Source organism: Calliphora vicina, chromosome X, assembly GCF_958450345.1.
Source record: "Calliphora vicina chromosome X, idCalVici1.1, whole genome shotgun sequence".
In the NCBI taxonomy this organism is placed as follows: domain Eukaryota; kingdom Metazoa; phylum Arthropoda; class Insecta; order Diptera; family Calliphoridae; genus Calliphora; species Calliphora vicina.
Window position 1 is genome coordinate 4,089,714 of NC_088785.1, and position 21,369 is coordinate 4,111,082.

The 21,369-nt window shown below is 31.0% G+C and overlaps 1 protein-coding gene across 5 annotated transcripts in view; it reads left to right on the plus strand.

Annotated features, from left to right (window-relative positions):
* The window catches only part of pan (pangolin), a 183,398-nt gene that overhangs the window by 129,304 nt on the left and 32,725 nt on the right, over positions 1–21,369 (plus strand). For 3 of the 5 annotated variants that reach the window (XM_065514765.1, XM_065514764.1, XM_065514767.1), the window contains exon 8: positions 17,216–17,411. In XM_065514765.1, coding sequence (XP_065370837.1) covers positions 17,216–17,411 — 196 coding nt within the window. Of the gene's footprint in view, positions 1–17,215; positions 17,412–19,110; positions 19,277–21,369 lie in introns of all 5 variants that reach the window. The other 2 variants (XM_065514763.1, XM_065514762.1) reach the window with 2 other exon arrangements.

Sequence of the window (21,369 nt, forward strand, 5' to 3'; positions counted from 1 at the left end):
TAATTCGTACAAGATTTGTAAAAAAAATTTTCTCAAAAATTCTTACGCCCTTTTTTCTAAATTTTCTTGCTAGTTTTTCGATTAAATGAACTCTTTTCCAGTAACAATTTGTAATAATTCTTAAAATTTTTTACTTATTGAACAGACTTTATATAAATACTATTTGTTTTTTTATATATTCTGTTCATGTTAGAATTAATTGTCTTTAATTTAAACTAAAATTTTGAATCTATTAATAATTTTAGACATAACAATCTATCTCAAACGTCAAAATGTCTATTTGGTTAAAGCAAACATAACAATATCAAACTATTTTATCGAATTTATTTGCAAACCTCTGTTAATTTGAGTCTAACTTGCCATTATACTGACTAACAAAATATATCTTCTCTTCTATATATATATATTCGATTCGAAATTTGCAGGAGATGGTTTGTAAAGAAAAAACTCGAAAATTTTTTTTGGGTGTCCAGTCAACTGTAATAAAAAGCTCCCTAAAGTATGCAGTACAGATTTAGATATTTCATTTGCAAATAAATAAGAACAGGCAGGTGTATGTGGGTTGGAGAAACATGAACAACTAACATTAGTAAATGCTACCAGGGGAAGCCGGGACGGTCTACTAGTAATATAATAATTATGAATATCTTTATACTGGATTTGTTATTTGTTACTAAAACTAAAATAGAGCTACTTTTGCTTATAAACTCCTCATATAAACGTAAATATTTATTTGCAATTTTTTAGAGTAAAAGGAAGAAATGTTTAATTCAGAATTGTTTCAATACTCCAGCAATAGAGTGCATTCAATTACACATGGGCTATACATCCAAGTTAAAATTACTCACAATATGTGTAATTACACATAAAGTGGCAACAGTGGTCGTAAGTAAATTTGATGTCCTGAAGTAATGTAGAAAATGTATTAAACAAGCAACAACTGAAATCTAAATGTAAATAAGTTCCAACATTACTAGGAATGATTTTAATGGATGAAGAGAAATTTTACCACACAAATACTGACAAACAACGTTTAGACATTTATAACTGTATTGGATTTGAGAAAATCTTTTGATAAAATCTGGCAATAGCACTTTACTAATTACGGGACGAATTATACATAAAAGAGATGTTTACAATTTTTTAGTTGTTACTTAGGTACCACCCTAATATAAATAAATGTATGCTACTAAATGAGTTTGTATGATTTAAGAGCACTGTATTTTTTTTTTGTTGATATCTAACATTTTAAAAGCACATTTGAAGTTAATATTCGTTGCGAAATAAACTACGAAACAGTGTTAAACAATAAAAATAATGGAAAAAACTAATAAATTTCCTAGAAAATTGAAAAATGTTTGAAAAATATTTAATTATATAAAAAATATAAAAAAAAAATATAACAAATGATTATAATAAAAACAATTACATACAAATAATACCAAAAAAAAAATAGTGAATTGAGTTTGTGTTTAAGTGTGCGTATGTAATGTGAAGAGGAAAATTATTTTGTAACAGCACCTGAAGATATACACTACATTTCTTTATAAAAAATCTCGCAAAATCAATAATTTACACACTCAGAGTGTGTATGGTGTTGCTCAAATGTATATTTGTTAAGCATTTAGGCGGAAAATGGCAAATTAATTAAAAACCACAAAATTTATGACATTTCATCAAATTATCACCACCACCAATTTAAACATTACAAACAACACAGTAGCATTGTTGTTGACTTTGAGTGTATGCGTCTGTGATGTAAAAAACTAACAACCCAAAACTACTTTTCAGAAAATAAGCAGGATTTGGGTACCATTTTTATATAATTTGTTAAAAGTGGTGGTAATTTGTTTGAAATATACTGCGTCATTTGAAATCAAACATATTTACATCTGATTATGGCTCGATTCCAATATGGTCGTCGATTTTCTAAACTCCAAATGTGCTAATAATAAATTAAAATTTTGTTTGAACAGTATTATAAATGACATTTTCCTTGCTGCACTAAATTTAATAAAACATTTTACTATTTTTATCCTAATTGTACTAAGATATTTTTTTTAATTTTTTCAATTGCTTTAAATTAACTTTAGCAAACTTTACTCAAAATAAATTAAACTTTCGGAATTACGAATACAAAAAATTTAAATATATTCCTATCATTTCAATATACATATTTTATTTGTCTATGAAAATTTGATAATTGAATTCCACTCAAATCTTAAAATTAATTAAAACAAGATAGAGAGCTGTGCCGAATCTTATATGCTCTTCACCAAATTATACTTTAAAATACAAATTTTAAATATTTTTAGGTAAACAAAATTCATTTTTTTTCCAAAGTTGTTTTTTTTTTGTTTTGGTGAAAAATAAATTCGGGTTAACATTTTTTTCCGATTTTGACCTATTGTAGGTCCAAATTACTATGCTCTTATATACGTCGTTGCAAAGGTCTTTGAAATATCTATCATTAGATATCGATATTGTCTATATTAATGACTTAGTAATCCAGATATAGGTCAAAAATCCTATATCTGGATTCTCATATCTTAGCCATTTGTGGACCGATTTTGCTGATTTTAAATAGGAAACTTTTCGAAAGCATGTCTGACAGGATTATTGAAGATTTGGATCCCGAAGATATCAGGGGTCTTTAAAAAATTAATTTCAACAGACAGACGGACGGACAGACGTGGCCATGGCTTAATCGACTCCGCTATGGAGTCGGCTGCTATTTAAAATCGAGAAAATCGGTTCACAAATGGCTGATTTATAAAGACACCTCGATTTTTGACCAATTTTTTTACCTATAACTATCTGGATTACTAAGTCATTAATATATTCTTCCAAAAAATGAAAAAACAACTTTGAAAAAAAAAAAAATTTTGTATATTTAAAATTTTTATTTTGAAGTATAATTGGTGAAGGTTAGTTATATAATATAAATCTTTTACTTGTTTTTTTTTAAATATAGTATCCTCTGAATGGAACATAAAGACCAAATTATTTCTCAGATTCTCTAATTTTTGCAAAATCCATTCCACTCAATAGGCGTACAAATGTCATGTACGATGACATGGAATTGCCCATATACAGAAATTGTGTCACCCATATAAGGCCCACTTCTGAAAATTACTTTAACGAGCATAAATCTCTTAAAAATTTCGGTATCCATATAGAATTCAATGGAAATTAGTTTCGAAAAGACATAAATTACACGACATACTTTCATGGCAATCGGTCCATAATTGGTCATGGCTCCCATATAAGGCCCCCTTCCTAAAATCACTTTAACGAGCATAAATCTCTTAAAAATTTTTGAATCCAAAATTTAATTAAACAAAAATTAGTTTCATACAGAAATAAATTATAGGATTTTGAAAAAAAAAATTAGTTTTGCTCATTTATTAATTTACTTTCTTACTTGTTTTAGCATGGAACTTATTTATGCTGAATTTGGTATTACTGGTATTCTATAGGAATTTATTTACCATTGAGAGATATTCCCCGAAGGAAATTTTATGGGGACAGGGAGAATTCATGAATCTTCTTATTTTGCAATGTACATACATATTTAAGAAAATAGCAAAACATTTTCGAAAAATATCATCTATTTTAGAAGTTGTCTCATATTTTGGTCCATACCTCTATTTCTACTTGACCGATTTTTCCCACTTTCAATACCAAACATTTTGATCAACAAAGAATATTTGGGGAAAATTTCTAGGCCCTATCGTTCCAATAACAGACGGGTGGACAAAGCTAGATCGCCTTAGAATTTTATAAGGACCCAGAACATTTATAATTTCTGATTCTCCGACCAATGTTTTGATAACATCTTAATTTACCAAATTATTTGATTAGCATTTAACGTTTGTACATAATTTTTAAAATATTTAATACATTCTAGGTCCATTATAATAAAAAATAAAGTCCCACTTATTTCATGTTTTTATGTTCATTAGTGAAGAGAATACAAAAATTACAAAAAGTCTCCCCCATTTAATTCTACCTCACTTACGACCATACAGCTTAATTTCATGTTTCTAGTTCAATTGCTAGTGAAAATTCAGAAACTATCATAAGAATAAAGAAAAAGTACTATAAAGCCCCCACAGGATTTTCACTTTACTTCACGTCTCTGTAATCATTGGTGAAGAAAATACAAAAACTACCATTAGAATAAATAAAAAGTTCCATAATGCCACTACTTGTAGATTCGGTTCTATATAAACTTAACATAATGTTTCTAAGTTCATTGGTGAAAAAAATATAAAATGTACCATTCGATTAAAGAAAAAGTACCACAAAGTCCATCTTTGATGGCTCCATTATAGTAAATTCAAAAAAGTACCATTAGAATAATGAAAAAGTACCATAAAGTATCCCCTTGAATTTTCACCCACTTAGGACCATATAGACTTTATTTTATGTTTATATGTCCATTATTACATAAAATTCAAAAAGTACCATTAGAATATAGAAAAAATGGAATCTCACACACTCGGGTCCATATAAGCTTTACTTCATTTTTCTACGTTCATTGGTGAAGAAATTCAAAAAAGTACCATTCGAATAAAGAATTCTCAATAACAAAATTAAGATATATGCTTAATTTCATGTTTCTAGGTACATTGTTATAAAAATTAAAAAGTACCATTAGATTAAAGAATTCTCGCCATATGACCATATATGCTTAATTTCATGTTTCTATTTTTATATAAAACTAGTTGACCGCCCGCCCCGGATTCACCCGGTATAATTTACTAATGTTAGTTCTTTAAATTTCTCCAACCATATACACCTGCGTGTTCTTATTTATTTGCAAATAAAATATTTAAATTTGAACTGCATACTTTAGGGGGCTTTTTTATTACAGTTGACTGGACTCAAAAAAAAGATGTCCGAGTTTTACCCGGAATTTTTGAATTTTTTCTTTGCAAACCATCTGAAAATATCGAATCGAATAAAAAACAAGTAAGAGAGCTATATTCCGAATCTTATATACCCTTCACCAAATTATACTTAAAACTAATTTTTTTTAAATATGTTTAGGTAAACAAAATTATTTTTTTTTTAAATTGTTTTTCAAAAATTTTTTTTTCGAACTTGTTTTTCAAAAAAAGTTTTTTCCAAATTTTTTGATGAAAAAAAATTCGGGTTAAAAAATATTTTTCCCGATTTTGCCCTATTGTAGGATTCTGACAGAATTATTGAAGATTTGGATCCCGAAGATATATGGGGTCTTCAGAAAATTGATTTCAACAGACCGACAGACGGACATGGCTTAATCGACTCCGCTATCTATAAGGATCCAGAATATATATACTTTATAGGGTCGGAAAATTATATTGTGGAAATTACTTTATATTATATGTAAGGTGAAGGGTATAAAAAATCAGCCAAATCGCTCCAGCCGTTCTCACGTGATGCCATTACATACATGGACCATTTCATTTTTATATATATAGGTTAAAAAAGTAGCGTGGATTCCCACACAATCGGAATCATATAACGTTTATAAACTACTATTCTAATATAAAGAAAAAGTGAATTTTCACTCACTCAGAACCACATATACTTAATTTCATATTTCTAAATGAATTATTAATAAAATTCAAAAATTAGCATTAGAAGTAGAAAAAGCGGATTCTACTCATTCAGGATCATATTTCAGGATTCCATGTTCATTATTATAAATATATGTATTCAAAAAGTACCATTAGAATAAAAAAAGGACCATAAGGATTGGATTATTATTCACTCAGATATTTTCTTAATTTATAGGTCCATTATTAAAGAAAATTCAAAATGTACAATTAGAAGAACGAAAAAGTAGTTACTTTTTCAGTTCTCAAATTTTGGTACCTAAATATTATGCCATATTCCTAACTCTAACTTCAGATACATATCAGCTATATTTAATGTCGATAAGTTAAATTATTTAAAATATTAAAAAAGTACCAATTTCCCTTTTCCTTTTTGAACACCCGTCAAGTTTGAAATTTAGAAATACGTAATTTATACAAAATTGTGTGTGCTCGAAGCAAGATTAAAAAAACTATGTTTAAAAGAAGTACCAAACTATTTACCCAGATTTGGCCCAATATACTCTACACAACCACAGTGGGAGGGTATATAGGGTTAGTGCTGATGTTTGTAACATGCTAAAATATTGTCCCCACCAATCTGCTCAGGATCAATTTCAGAGTTGATTAAGCTATGTCCGTCCGAAGATAATTCGATAATATTTAGTACAAGCTTTTCTATTGCCCCAAGGACAAAGCCTAGAAAAATAATGAATCGGTTCAGCACAAATAAATTTTATATAAGCGAACTCGCATTACTAAATTTTGTGACGATCGGTCCATAATTAGTCATAGCTCCCATATAAGGCCCACTTCCGAAAATCAGTAGCATAAATCTCTTAATAATTTTGGTATTCAAATAAAATTCAACACAAATAAGTTTCATATATACGGAAGACATGTCACATAATTTTATAGCGATTGGTCGACAATTAGCCATAGCTCCCATATAAATTTTAAAAGAATCATCTCGGTGTACGGTATCATACGAAAGTATAGTCGGGTTTGACCGACTATACTTTCGTACTTGTTTTTGTATGAATTCAGGAACCAATGTTAAAAAAAACAAGTAAAAGTGCTATATTCGGCTGTGCCGAATCTTATATACCCTTCACCAAATTATACCATAAAATTTTAAATATTTTTAGGTAAACAAAATTTAATTTTTTGGAAAAAAAATTTTTTCGATTGTTATTTTAAATTTTTAAAATTTTTTTTTTTAAATTTTAAAATTTTTTTTTTTGGAAAATTTGGATCCCGAAGATATCTGGGGTCTTCGGAAAATTGATTTCAACAGACAGACAGACGGACATGGCTTAATCGACTCCGCTATATATAAGGATCCAGAATATATATACTTTATAGGGTCGGAAATGAAAAATGTAGAAATTACAAACGGAATGACAAACTTATATATGTATACCCTTCTCACGTAGGTGAAGGGTATAATAATCTAAATTGCCTTAATAATTTGAAATAAAATGTGTTTTCCCGTTTCCCCGGCAAAATTTAATTCGTCGTATGTCTAGGTCAATTTATAGAAAAACACATTTTATGTAAAAAGTACCATGGGTTCGAATTTCCAAAATGTACCAAATTCCTATTTGTTATCATATTTGTAGAGTTTTTACCCTTTATCTCCTGTAAAAGGTTCGAATTTCGAAAAAGTACCAAACACCTGTCAGCTTTTTTTTAAGTGGATTAACATGCAATAGTTTTAAAAAAGCGAAAAAAAATATCAGCTGTTTGACTGACTTCACCTTGTATAAATTCGCCTTGGTTTGGCCCAGGGCACACTTAGAAAGGTGACTGCGATGAAACAGCTAATTATTTTTATACCCTTCACCTTCGTGAGAAGGGTATATATAAGTTTGTCATTCCGTTTGTAATTTCTACATTTTTCATTTCCGACCCTATAAAGTATATATATTCTGGATCCTTACAGATAGCGGAGTCGATTAAGTCATGTCCGTCTGTCTGTCTGTTGAAATCAATTTTCTGAAGACCCCAGATATCTTCGGGATCCAAATCTTCAATAATTCTGTCAGACATGCTTTCGAGAATTTTGCTATTTAAAATCAGCAAAATCGGTCCACAAATGGCTGAGATATGAGGAAAAAACTAAGACAACCTCGATTTTTTACCTATTTTTGACCTATATCTGGATTACTAAGACATTAATATAGACAATATGGATATCTAATGATACATATTTCAAAGACATTTGCAACGACGTATATAAGACCATGGTAAGATGGACCTACAATGGGTCAAAATCGGAAAAATAAAATTTAACCCGAATTTTTTTTTCACCAAAAAAAATTGAAAAAACCAAAAAAAAATTTTAAAATTTAAAAAAAAAAAAAATTTTAAATAATCAAAAAAAATTTTTTTCCAAAAATTAAATTTTGTTTACCTAAAAATATTTAAAATTTTGAAGTATAATTTGGTGAAGGGTATATAAGATTCGGCACAGTCGAATATAGCACTCTTACTTGTTTTTATTCAGTTTGTCAATTCTCTTGTGGTTGTTGTAGCGAAAAATACAACAAACCCAAAAGCAAAAACAACAACAGGCAACTTTGACAGCTCACCTACTTTTTAACAAAAACAAATTACCCGTTGTTTTTGTATTCTTGTAGAGATGCAGTGTGCCCTGGTTTGGCATTTATCGTCACCTGTAATGAATTCGGCCTGATAAATAGTATTAAATCGTTTCTGTTTTTGTTTCATGTTTATTAATTTTGACAGCATACATTTGCATTTTCAAGGCAAATTTACTATAAGGTGGTGTCGACAGCACAACTAATTATTTGTACGTTAGTTGTTTGAGCAGTAAAATTTTACAACCTAAAAGAAACAAAATCAACAGGACACTTTGACAGCTCAAGCAACATAAACAAAAACAAATCGTGCTTTATGTAAATGTTGTACTTGTTGTAGAATCGACACCACCTTATAATAAATTCGCCTTGGTCCTTTCTTATGCACAAATCTCTTGTGATAAGGTACACAGCGAGAGCAACGACAAAAGAGAGAGTGTGCGTGTGAGTGAGATTGTATGCGTGTGAGAGAAGGAGTAAAAAGTGCCAGGAAATTGCATGCTCAGCAACAGGGCTGCCAGATTTATTTGTGTCTTATTCATAAACAAACATTTTTCATCCCCAAATCATTTTTTCTTATCCCCAAAAATCATGACAAATATTAGTTATCTCACACTCTTAAAAAAATGTATAAATATAATTTTTTTTTGGATAAATTACGTTTACTTTCTAAGATTTAAAAAATGTGATAAAAATATTCTTTCTTGGTCTTCGCGCTTCCAACTTAGCATCCAGAAGTCTTATCCTCACAATCACAAAGATATATAAGGTATTCAATTAATCGGGTTTCTGGTTTAATCGGTTAATCGAGCAAATAATTAATCGGGGTTTAGATTTAATCGGTTAATAATCGGTTAATTTTAAATTATTCGATTAACCGAATAATTTATATTTAAATGTTAAACTGAAACTAAATCACGCATTTTGTGTACTGAGTGTCCTGAGGTGCAGTTTTTCGTTTACAGCCCATATTTTATGTTTTCTTTATATTCAAAAGCGTCGGTTTTCATAACTTTAGAATTAATTTTCATTAACCAATGAAAAACATAAATTATAGAATAAAAAATAACTTAATTTAACAATAATAAATTAATAAAATTAAAAAAATAGAATTCAATAATCCAGCACTGATATTTAAATGTTGATTAAAAAAATATATTGTCATATGTAAGAGTCCGTTATTTTCAAAGTTATCATACTTCTTCCAAAAATATTACCTCACATAAAATTAACAGACTTGTCACATTATCAAATAACAATTTACTAATACAATCCCGCCCATTTTCCGCTAAACTCCGTATAGTGATAAGAAATTAATTCGTATAAAATTTAAATACTTTTACGATTAGTTCTTCAGATATTAGAAATTAAGAATTTACATTGTATGGGAGATGCCTACAATACCGTCCATTTTCACCCAAACTATATACAAAAATAACGGAATATTTTGGTTAAATTTTAAGACTTTCACAACTATAGTTCTCCAGATATTCGAAAATAACAATTTACTTTGTATGAGAGGGTCCACAGTCCCTGTTCCGATCCGCTGGTAAGAAATTGATTCGATTACAATTCTGCGGATATTCGAAAATAACTATTTATATGATTGTGCCACGCCCATTTTTCCAATTTCGCTCATTTTCAGTCAAGAAGCGTACAATGGTACAGAAGTAAATTCCGTGAAGTTTTACGGCTTTCACAATTATAGTTCACCAGATTCCCCAGCCATTCCATAATATCTATTTACTTTTTATGGGATAGTATCCTATTATTCTTTCCAGATATTCCGCTATATACGTCAAAATTTCAAGAGGATCGGTTCATTGGTTTCCAATAAGTCACAAAAAAACAAACCAATAAATAAACAGGCATAAAATTAATTTCTATATTCTGTATTTATTGCTTTCATTTTTAAAATAAAATAACAAATATAGGAACAAATTTCATTTTTGAAATTATCCAAAATTTCCATCAAATCCCCAAAGACAAATTATCTCCCCCAACATCGAGAAAAAATTCCCAATTTGGGGAAAAATCATCTAATCCGACACACTTCTCAGAACAACCACATATATGTATACATAGTAGCGTTACTGAGAGACTAAAAACCTATCAATGTATTTTTTTATTGTGTCAGCTATACAATTTGTAATTATTTCTACTCTCAGATTACTATGAGTTGCGCCCAAGGCGTATTAACAAGGTGAGGGCGTCCCGGCAACAAATACAACAATGCAAGAACAATAGGGAATTTGTTTTTGTTAAAATGTACGGTAAATGCCAAAATCAAGGCGAATTGAAATATTACTATGTTATTTACAATAAATAAAACCACAGCGAATTAAGAAACAGCTGATTTTATGCACTCACCTTATTAATACGCCTTGGTTGCGCCTCTAGTTCTACCCTATGACACAAGCGAATTTACTATAAGGTGGTTATTTTTTTATTTAGTTGTTTAGATGTTTGAGCTGTCAAATTTACTAGTGTTTGTTGCGGCGAAAACTATACTAAAAGTAAAAAAAAGAAAAAGAAAAACAACAGGCAAATTTTGAAAACAAAAAAAAAATGTATTGCAATTGGTTTTTGTAAATGTTGTAGAATCTACACCACCTTATAATAAATTCGCCTGCTATGACCCAAACATTTAATGAAACATTAAAACACCCAGCAGTTCTAGGGTGACAACTAGTTCCATAAATAGCTACGTCACTAGTTAATTTAACATGTGCGTGTCCTAAGCAGGGGTTCAATAGCTGGTCCGAAGTAGTAAACGCATTTGATTCGCATGTTTAGCTACATAACTAGTTATTTTAACATGTACGGGTGCTGATTGACCTCAAATAGTCAGTTAAAAAACTATCTCTTAGACAGTCCACTAACCGAATCTTTGTAAACAAACCATTCTCCGACAACTCCCCAATAGATTAATTCTACTTTCTAAAGTGCAGTACAAAATAATCGTTTAAAGTGACACTCTATATTACTTCTAGGCACTTACGTGACAATTAGCTTCTCGCTAGTTTACTGGGGATGTATAAAGTAACCAATTGACTTCTCTCTGTGTCAAATGACCCAAAATATATCAATTAGAGTTATCCATTGACTACTTGCTTAACTGCTGGGCAGGGATACCCTAAGCTAAAACTGCAGTTGTGTTGTTGGTGAGCGAGAGAGAATTGCACTAAAAACAATAATGTCACTATTTATCAGGCTTTATTTGTTAACAAGAATAAAGCTTACAATCATTAAAATTGTCTGCGACATATTATCATAGTTTATTAATTGAGTCTTCTACATTAATAATATTCCACAAATTTGTGTTAATAGAATATTTTTGCTTATTTTATTATATTGTTTTGATCAAATTAATTCCAAATCTGAAAAAAATGTTCACTTAAGTAAATTGAGCACTTCAATGATTTTTTTTAAAGTTCGAAATATATTAAACAATCCAAATATTTCTTTCAGTGGTTATGAATCAAATAGCAATATAATCCTTCTTAGCATGTGTATTCGTCCCTGCCTCAGTGACGACTAAAGCTACGTACTCTGTTCAAAATTTCGCGCGAAATGCTGTCAAACTACATATAAAATATTTGGAATGAAATATATTGTGGAAAACATGTGAAATACATCTGGCATTCTGAATTCAGTGGTACTAACCGTTTTTTTAGTTTAGCTCATATTTTCGAGATATACTGTTATTTCGAAAATGGAGGAGGTTGCATAACATATATTCGCTTAACTCAAAAACGGGTTAATTTATTGTAAAAAATTAAAAAAATTAAATTCCGCAATACAATTACCTTTTCTTCCCATTCGTTTTGGAAATATAATTTTTTTGGCAAAAAAATTGTTTTTAGCATAATTTCGAAATTTTTGTTTTTTAAAACGTCATGAAAAATGAAGCTACGCTATTTATTTTTTCTAAGCGTATAGAAATAAAGTTCCAGACAAAACAAATGATTAAAATCTATGTACAACTTTTGATTTTATAAACAAAAGATAAAGCAAATATCCCCTAATAACATTTTAACATTTTTTCCCACATTTTTACAAATTGTAAGATGTAGCTAATTACTACGAGTTAAGCTACGTACACACGGTTGTCAGATTGTCAGGAACATTATCAGAAAATCGTTAACACAACCATGAGAACTTATGTTGAAACATATGGGTGTTAACCATTTATTGAACATTTTCTGACAATATTGTAAGAATATGACAACCGTGTATACGTAGCTTTATGTATCTAATCTGTTGTGAATAAAATCAAAAGTTGTAGACAGATTTAATCATTTATGGCTTGTTTTATTTGGAACTTCGTTTTCTATATGTGTGAAAAAAATTGAAGTATATCAATTTTACAATTTTTAACGCCGTTTTAAAAACCAAAAATTTCGAAATTTTTCTAAAAAAAAAATTTTTTTGCCAAAAAAAAAATCTAAAACTACTCCGAAGATTAAAAACGTGTTAATCCTTACTTAAAGGTTATTTTATTGCGAAATTTCGGTTTTTCAGTTTATTCAAGAAATTAAACCGGTTTCGAATTACGCGAATATATGTTGTGAAACCTCCTCCATTTTCGAAATAACGGTATATCTCGAAAATACGAGCTAACCTAAAAAAACGGTTAGCACCATTGAATTCAGAGTACCCGAATTAGTTTCCTGACAGAAAAAAGTGTAAATTTCGAGCACAGTGTAATTATTATAATTCAAATGAGTTAGGGCTTTTTCTTTCAAAGAAAAGTACTAATTCAGTAGTTTTGACTTTTTAATGTGCTGTTTTTCTATAGCGAACGAGTGCTTTGAATGGACGTTTTACATGTATTTTGTTTTTGTTACAATAAAAAAAACGTGTTAAATTTCCACTCAAAGTACTCGTTCGCTATGGAAAAACAGCACATAAATGTTTTGTAAAATCCTTTATTTGTAACCATAGCTCACTAAATTTTTAATGGGAGCTGAAACACTACCGGAAACATAACGGTATATTAATTAAATTCGATTGCAAATACAAAAAAAGCTAAAGTTTATAAAAGCTCGAAATTTAACTGGAAAAAAACTAATATGGCCACACTGGAGGTTAGCTAGCGCAATTGTGCTATGAAATGGACATCATTGCATTGAAATGATAGATGATGGATAAATTATTTTTATTTAATGTTTCATTTTTTCTGCCTTAATTACACCTGCACTTGTTGTTTTGTTTTTATTGAGTGTGTTTGTATGTGTGTGTGTGGGTATGTGTGTGTGTGTGGATATGTATATGTAAGTGTGCATGTTTGCGTTTGCGACTGAATGAATATATTTTTGTGTAATTGTGATTGTGTATATGAGTAGAGTACAAGCAAAGATTGCAATACATAAAAGAACGTTTATTATTTATAGAAAAACTATTGGAAAATGCTAAAAATGAAGTAAAGAGTTTTCTAAACCCAACAAAAACCCAAAAAAAAAAACAATTATAAAAATAATGTACTCTTAAATGATTTATGAATTAAAACAAAAACTCAAAACTTACATGATGTTAACAAAATCATCAAAATCGCCTTTAAGGCGTGTCGTTTTGGCAACAAATTAAATGTTGACAGGAGCATTATAAAATAAATAAATAAATAAATACAAAATACGTGTGAAAATATACTAAACCATCTAAAAAATACACAAAAACAGAAATAAAGAAGAAATAATAATCTATATACATGTAAAATTTTTGTGGGTTAGTAGCAGCCGCAGCATCTTCAAAGCTTATAACTGAAGCAACCAGGACCTGTGGCTGAGTTTCAAAGGAAAAATAAAATATTTACAGTTACATATGTATGTATGAATGAATGTTTGTATATAAATGTTTGTGTGTTATTGAAAGTAATGTTAGGTTTTAAAGGCCTCTAAAGAGAAGAAGAAGAAGGAAGCTATTGACTTGTTCAGATGACTACTGTTAATGTGGTACATGAACTTGATAATGATGACAAAAAATCGGACGCAAAAGATTTGCATTTAAAATATCTTTCACGAACAGAGGAGAAGGTGGATAGGTTGATGCCACCACCTGCTTACAGTTCCATAGAGTTCTTAACACACTTGCCGCCGCCACCACCACCATCAACAATAGCAGCAGCAGGAGCTACAACCAATTTATTTAACAGCCCAACAGTTCTAACGCCCCATTGTCAGTCCACTTTTTATAATATTCTTCATAGTAAGCCAAAATCCAGTCAACTACATTCCTTTTTAAGCCCACAGGTTTGTAATAATTTTTCTGGTTATTTTTCGGGAACATCACCCTCAACTGGCTCAAATTTACCCCAACTGTTAGCATCGACACCCAACTCAACGACTATAACCACATCGTGGCCCTTGACCTCTTCGAACTTGAAGCCGACCTTTTCAACCAAAACATCACAACATAATTCAAACACAATTGGAACGTCAAATGGCGTCTCTTTGCCTGCCATGGCAGTTGCTATAACTGAAGATTCAGTTTTAGATGTGGCATTTGTTAATTATCGCAAAGATGCTGTCCAACAAAATAGTCTGGAGAACGAGCAACACCAAGTTATAGAGACACAAGCCCGTATACAACAAAAGGTTGTGGCAAAAGACGAAGACAAGTCTATCGAAGAAATCGATGAAACCAATATTGTACCAGCCATAACAGAAAACACAACATGCGATCCCAACTGCGCTACATCTCAAGATGGTCTTAAGAGTTCGGTTAATCGCAGCAAAGGTCGTAGTTTATTTCATCGTTTGGCCTCATTTGCAGCTGCTGCCAGTAATAGCGCATCGAATCGCCAGCTGGAGGAATTAGCCAAGATTTCATTTCGTCTTAGTTCCACGGGCCTAAAACAGACCTCACTTTTAATGGAGATTCTTAAGCTGAACAGCATAACCGAAGAACAGCAGCCCCAACAAAAACAGTTGACAAGTAAAGAAACCAATAGAACTCCCAGCCTATCAACAGCCTACCACATGTTGGCCTCTCAATTGCTGTACTCCCAGTTAGTCCAACAAACCTCGCCGCTGCTCATATTAGATTACAGTGCGAACAGCAACAACAATAATGCAAGTTGTGACCAAAATGACAATGAGAACACGCATATTAAAGGTCATGAAGAAACACATGATCTGAAACAATCGGCTGAGAACGCTAACACTGATTTGGCAGTGAATAACATAAAAATCGAAAAAAGTCCTCCTACTAATGACACATATCTAAAGGTACAACCGGCCTCACCTGCGTTATCTCTGCTCACTAATTCTTCTGTTTTTGAGGACGCAGGTTCAACTAAGCTCTTAGATCTGTGGCAAGAACAGTTAAAAGTTTTAACCCAGGCCCACATATGTCTAGAGCAATTTTTGGAAATTAATCAAGAAATGCAGATGGTTTTTGAGACCAGCGCACTTCAAAAACCAAATGGTAATGAAGTTTTCAATAATTTGAAAGATCAGAAGGGATTTATTGAGGCCATTATGTCCAAATTGCACTTTGTTTTTAGACAGTGTGAAGACTCCAGGCAGTTATATTTAAGAACCAGTCAACTAGCCGATGAGGAGGCAAGTTTTGCACCCACTGTTTCGCCTGCCAAAAATCTTAAGTATTTATTGGAAGAGAGATCAACGCCAGACTTAAAACCTGCCACTTTCCAAACTAAAAATTTGGAAAGCAACGAATCGGACATTTTGGCCATAAAAATGGAGACGAATGATATGAATGGCAACTCGGAAACAGAAAGCAAAAATAAAATATTAAAAAATGTATGGCAGCCATTTGTTAACAAAACTCTGGCGGAGGAAGCTGAGGCAGCAGAAGGTGGTAAGGATGAACCTTACACAGGTCATGCGGATATTAAATCGCCTGTTTGCTTTTGGCATCCCAAAAATCTCGGCATGAATGTGAACGAAAAAGCCGTAACAGCTGTTGAGATTTTTTTAGAGTGTGCCGCACTCAACAAAACTAACCAACAACAAGCAACAGCCGCTACTGCCCAAACAACCAAAACGCCATTAAATTCTCAAAGTAAATCAATGGACACAGTCAACTCTTCAAACCCCTCTCCAGTGCCACAAACAATAACCACCACCATACTGAACTCATGCAATTCGCCATTTCTGCAAACCACCTCTGCATCGGCATCGGCATCATCGTCTTCATCGAATACCTCTGTAAGTTCCAATCACCCAGAGGAAGTTCCAGCCTTAAACATGCTTATGGCCGACTGTGGCACCTCCTCCTTTTTAACGGCTCTCAGCAATCGAGCTCTCATAAACTTGGCATCAAGTACTTCGACTATTACTGCTAATATACCACCGATTACTACTACCAGCCCTAGCTCCAACAGACGTAAAACAAAGAAACAAGAGACCAACAACAACAACACAAACACCACGCCACCCACCTCTCTTGCTAGTTTGAATACAACGCCATCCTACGCTACAAGTCCGCCCATTACAAATGCCCAAATGTATGCTACACATGCAACATCGGCAGCCGCTGCTGTAGCAGCCCTACAGGAAAAAGCTTTAAGTGATATGTTTAAAGTACGATTCAGTGCTTTAACTGCTGCAGCTGTCATAAATGCAGCAACTGCCTCAGCAAATGCTGCATCCACAGTTGTTACGACCACCACAAATAATAGCAATAACAATAACTTGACGAACTCAACAATGAATTCGGAAGGACCATACGATCTCACCATTGGCAGTAAATTGAAAAAGATGTAATTACCATACAACTATAGGTTATTTGAATGAAGAGATACTACCCTAGATATTAGGCTGTTAATTAATTAATTAATATCTGTATATACATACATACATACATACATACAAATAGGTACTGAACAATTGACCTATTATACTATTTATCATATACCTAAGTACATAGACTCCTAAGAAACAATTTTGATTTAACTTAACACTCGTCCATAGTATCTCTAATTTCAGGATATTTAAATCTTCATTAATATATTAAATTCTCCAATTATTTTTTTTTCTCTCTCTTTGGATTTTGTAGGAATCTGGATAACAAAAATTCATCGAATTTACAGGGAAACGATAACTGCAAGGATAACTCATCGGAAAAAAAGAAACCACATATCAAAAAGCCTTTGAATGCTTTCATGTTATACATGAAGGAAATGCGTGCCAAAGTAGTGGCTGAGTGCACACTAAAGGAATCAGCTGCCATCAATCAAATTTTGGGCAGACGGGTAAGTAAATAGATTAATAAATCATGTAGTTATACAACCTTGTATGTATGTATATGACTGATAAATTGTAAAACCTAGTTAGTATTAAAAAACATCAATGAAAGTGTGTGCTCTACTTTTAATGAACAAAAATTAATACCTACATAATATCTATGAAATCATAATGTATAATATGTTAATTAAATGGTAGAGATACACGGTCAGGTTGTTTAAACAATACTATTATTGGATTAAAACATTGCTTGAAAACCAAATGAGGATTTAAGAGGACAATAAATAACTGACTGACTGATCTCACGAAACTTGGATATTCGAACTCGCCTTGCAAATCCACAATATATCAATGATTAGCATTTATTTCGAACAAGTTGCACTCATGAAAACGCTTTCACATGGATATTCCAAAAATAGGCAACTGCCGATTAATTACAACTATTTTAAGTAAATATGATTACTTTCCTAAAATCATTTCATTTGGAAATAGTTTTTATTTTATATGTTTGAAAATATATGTATTCGTATTTGGAAGGGGAAATTGTCTTGCCCTGGATCAAGGCGAATTAATACAAGTTGAAAGCAGTCGCGAATACACTAATTGTTTATGTGCAAAAACATCTCACTTTCTCTCTTCAGAGTGTCAAACTCCATACCAATTAGAATTTACACAAGGTGGATGCCAATGCGAATTTATATACAAGGTGGTGTCGATGGCTAATTCAGGAAAATACAAGCGAATTCATTAATTTTTTATGTATGGAGTTTGACATTTGAAACAACTCTCTTATTGTTTTGAATGTCAAATATATGAAAATCATATATAAAAAATGAATGAATTCGCTCGTATTTGCCTGAATTCGCCACCGACACCACCTTGTTGATAAATTCGCCTTGGTGGATGCATGTGGGAAATTCATATACAAGGCGAATTTATATACAAGGTGGTGTCAGTGGCGAATTCAGTAAAATACAAGCGAATTCATTAATTTTTTTATGTATGGAGTTTGACATTTGAAACAACTCTTGCTTCGAATGTCAAACTCCATATATAAAAAATAATGAGTTCGCTCGTATTTCCCTGAATTCGCCACCAACACCACCTAGTGTATAAATTGGCCTTGTTCATATACAAAAAAAAAAAATTGCCTGAATCCATCGCAGCTTTGAGTAAAGTGAATTTATACAAAGTAGTGGCAGTGGCGAATTCATGCAAATTCGATGGAATTCATTAATTTTTTTTATATCTATATGTATGTATATTAAAAATCTTACATTGCTACCAGCTTGTATAAATTCGCCTTGAGAATTACATCTGTCACAATTTGTTTGGCACATTTTACGAGCCATTTAACGTTTACAAAATCTGAATTTGACTCAAGTAATGTTTGATTTTTCAATATCTTCTAAAATAATATGTTTTTGTTTTACACCATTTTTTTCCTTAAAAAAAAAAACGAAACAAAATTAAGCGTTGGAATTTTCAAGAAGCTGTATTTTAAATTGTTTTTACCATAATAATTGATAGTTTAATACATGATCACCCTTTCTTTTTTGGAAAAGGGTCTCAATAATTAAACTAGTTGTTGATAATTTTTTTTTTAAACTTACTTTTACATATGAAATATTTATGTATGTAATTAATTTCATTGAAACGTATGCATTTTTAAATACAACAACCCCCCCTCCCCAAACTATTTTGTAGTGGCATGAACTGTCCCGCGAAGAACAAAGTAAATATTATGAAAAAGCTCGGCAAGAACGTCAGTTACACATGGAATTGTATCCGGGGTGGAGTGCACGAGACAACTATGGTTATGTTTCGAAAAAGAAAAAGCGTAAAAAAGACAGATCGCCCGCGGATTCGGGAGGTATTGCACTAAATTTTTTTATTTACAATTGTTTTTTTTATTATTATTATCATTTTTAATTGTAAACTTTCTTTAATACACTAAAAACATTAACCATCATCTAACATTAATTAACAATTTTAAAAAATTTGTCTCCTTATTTTCGGATTTATTTCCTTTTATTTCTTTCTTATCATTTATTTAACCACACACTTTTATAACACTAGAACGAACAAATTAATGTATTAATAATAAATAAACAAATAATATTAATAGAAATATGATAATCGCTAAAAATCAAAAATAAAGATGCCAGACCCAGTTTAGTCTAGTTAATTACCTTTTGTTTCCAAAACGCTCTAGGACTCTCCAATCGATCCTTGTATGTATGTATTTATTTTATTGTTTTCGGTCTTAACACAAGCATAAAAATATCTTCCATGGGTCGCTTCTGTTTGATTTCTTTCACCTTCTCAATTAGTTCATTTTCGCCATATTGAAAGAGAGAAGAGAGCTGTTCTTATTGAAAAATGCTAAACCATTTTGAGTGTTGCCTAGAAGCCATGATATCACAATTGCAACTCTTTGTATTTTGTCGTTGAACTGCAAATAGCAATCCTTGAGAAAATCGTTAGTGGAATACAACTTGACATGAACATGACATTTAACATGTTAAGGTAATGGATTAATTCATCAGGTCAATTGTATCAATCAGGATCTCACAGTATCTAATATATGTAGATTTATTTTATAGTTACTTATGTATATTTTTCAACAATTAATTTGGGAAAATATACTTGCTCTTGATCATATGTTTGGTTAATAAAACATTTCTTGTCGTTGGCAGTTTTATTAACTATTTTTTTATTGTTAGGAAATATTTCGCATTTTTAGTTGCAATTGTTTCGGCCATGTTATCATATTCGCTGAGGCGGGTCAACGTATTTTCACATATTTTGGTTCATATATGTTGTACATTTTTGACCCCCTAAAAATATTAATACTAAATTTCACACCTCCGATACCTTTTGTTTGGACATTTTTGTTACATTAACAAAACACATGTAAAATTAACACTCAAATTTTCTGAAAATGAGTGAATTCACTTAATTGTGAATAAATTCGAAAATAATCCATCGATTTTTATGATCGATATCTCATTTTGTTCCTATTAAATGTGGCTTTGCGATAAAGCAATAAATCTAAACAATGCCGTTTTCGATTTTTCATGATTTTTTTAAAACAAAACAATTGGATATTTTTACATAAAAAATATATTTTTTGCTTCAATTTGTTATTATAACTCCGAAAGTACTTATATGTAAAAATTTGTACATAGCATGGGGAAAATGTTTTCAACATTCAATCAAGCAATCGAAAGAAGAACATTAACTACTAAATTTTATGTATTTTATTCACTTAATTGTGAATAAATTCGAAAAGAATCAATCGATTTTTATCTTCGATTTCTCATTTTGTTCCTATTATATGCGGCTTTGCGACAAAGTAATAAACCTGAACAAGTTCTGCCGTTTTCGATTTTTCATGATTTTTTTAAAACACAAAATGTAACCGCAATATGTAACCGTGTTAAAGGCTATGTAAATTTGAACGTTTCTATGTTTACCTTAATAATATCGGACTAACCGTTTTTGAGTTATCATAAATTAAGTGGAGAAACATCTAAAAAATTCACAATTTTAGAGAAAAAAAATCGATCCATAGAATTTAAAAATTTTACCATTTTTGTACTTAGGTAACCATGATGCATCAAATCTATATAGTGGTTAGAGAAACCTTTTTTTGCTGTTGACCTGTATTATTAGATTAAATCCATCGATTAGGTACTAACAGCTAGGATGGATTTTGACCATAACTCGACAACGAATTGTCACATTTGGTTCAATTTCAATTTAAAAAAATCACTCAATGGAGTAAATCTATTTTGCAATTGAAGCATCTATGACCTGTATTATAAAATATTTCAACCTTTTGTATTGCTTGTGTTAGATCCGTTTTTGTATAAATTTTATTAGCCATTGAGTTGCTCAAAAAAAAAATGGCATCTTTAACTGGGAAATATTTTTGAAGGTGATTATAAATAATTTGTTTTT